General features: G+C 42.1%; 1 protein-coding gene across 1 annotated transcript in view; it reads right to left on the bottom strand.

Moving 5' to 3' along the window:
- The window catches only part of LOC109536415 (trichohyalin), a gene marked incomplete at its 5' end in the record, with an annotated part of 23350 nt that extends 22359 nt beyond the window's left edge, over positions 1–991 (bottom strand). The window contains 1 exon segment of the mRNA XM_048667782.1: positions 703–991. Within this exon segment, the coding sequence (XP_048523739.1) occupies positions 703–980 (278 nt within the window).
- Between the last annotated feature and the right edge of the window lie 813 nt (positions 992–1804).

Here is a 1804-nt window from a genome sequence, read left to right as displayed (position 1 = left end):
CTCAAAACGGTTCAATTTGATTGGCGGAAGCGTCGCTTAGTCCCAATTGAAGATTTCCACGAAGTCATAACAATTATTCCATTAGTTGATGAGCCTGACACCAATACATTTGTGCCAAACGATGGAATTGAATGGAACACCAMTGCATKYTGSTGTATTTTTCCAGAATTTAGTTCAAAGTTACCGGTACCACTTCCGGGCACAAACTGGGGGTTTTCTCAAGCAAAACTTCTTGAAAATTGTGCGTGTAAATAGTCTTGTGGTTGACGTTTTTCCACTACTCAATTCCTTATGCAAGCACAATGCGGCCATGGACTGTTTGGATAATTCTTCAAGCGCATCATTAAGCTTTAAGCTTCCCGTTCATCAAGTCAATAAAAGTCACCGCGAACTGATGTTGTTGGGATTAAGGCGGAAAACTGAAACCGAGAAACAAAGCAGCCACTATATCTATCTTAAGAAGCATTCAGCCGATCGTGAGCGCGAAGACATTCCAGGCCAGGCCCTGTCGACACCATTCATCACCATAGTGCCCCTCTTTGATAAGGCACGACCTTTTTTCCTTCGAATTCCTGCGTTTATTGACACTCTGCCCCCGAACAAATGAGTACATCTGGACTGTTTCGGTTCACCACTCTTTAACAGCTAGTTGCAGACAGTTTGTGAGGACGATATTGGTTTGGGACAAAATGATAGAATTACCTGGTGGCACTCCTAGACCGATGATGGGTGGTACCAACGGACATCGGCCTGCCTCGCTCCTCCAACATCGGATCCTCCAAGTCCTCGTCCCGATAGTAGGAATGGTAGGAAGTGTAGCCCGTGTGGTCGGGCGAATTGTTGCCAGATCGGGTCTGGCGGACGGGTTTGCGCCCCAACGGGCTCCCCCCTGGGTATGCCCTACTGGGCGATCGGTCCACGGTGGGCAGCCTCACGCCCCTAGGGGAGCGGGAGCCCCCCACGTACGCGTCACGGGACATTTCATGACATTCTGCAAAGAAAAAAATGGGCAATCCTCGTAAAATTGAAGCTGCAAAAATGTAGTTTTTTCTCAGTGTTCAAACGGGTTTATTTTAAAGAGTTTTTGTAGTGATAACTTTTCACTCCGGCCTCTTCGCGCCTGAGCCCTGAGACTTTGAATTCGACATGTTTCTCTTAGTGCGGGTGCATCTGTAGATCTGATAAACTTTTCAAATACGCATTGCGTTATTAAACTGACAGTAATTTTAATATATTAATTATTGAGTGTGATATTATTGTGTTCGGTGCAGTTTACTTTATAACGCTGATGACAATGAATCAGCAAATTATCAAGGGAGAAGCTGCAGATACTGCAAATACTAGGTTAATGCCCGGTTGCACCGTTTGACTAAACAGTGATTAAAAATTTAATCGTCGTTTAGTTTGAAAAATGTGTTGTACCGTCGCTTAACCACTGTTTTGTGTATTCTAAACAACGATTATATTAACCGGCACTTTTTGGCTGATTAACACCCGATTAGAGACCGTTTAGTATATTTTCTTGATTTTTTTTTATTACGGTGACAAAAAAAATTAATATAAACACCCAGTTTAATGTCAAAGGAGATTAAGTTTTTTCTTCTCAATTTAGTTCAATTTTTTTAGTAGTGGATTAGTTCAGTTAGACATTTTCTTTTGAACATACGCGCGATGGCTTACATTATGTACACATATAGTGTGTCAAGTGTATCCTGTCTCTATAGCTCTTCCTCGTTTTACCGTATATTTCAAACAGATAGAACGTCTTCAATCACCAAAATTAATTGATTTTTTAGTCCTATTC

The sequence above is a fragment of the Dendroctonus ponderosae genome, unplaced genomic scaffold, assembly GCF_020466585.1.
Source record: "Dendroctonus ponderosae isolate FM_Combo_2020 unplaced genomic scaffold, Dpon_F_20191213v2 Dpon_F_20191213_6, whole genome shotgun sequence".
In the NCBI taxonomy this organism is placed as follows: Eukaryota; Metazoa; Arthropoda; class Insecta; order Coleoptera; family Curculionidae; genus Dendroctonus; species Dendroctonus ponderosae.
Note: the sequence above shows the minus strand (reverse complement) of the source record. Positions and strands in the feature narration are given on the sequence as shown.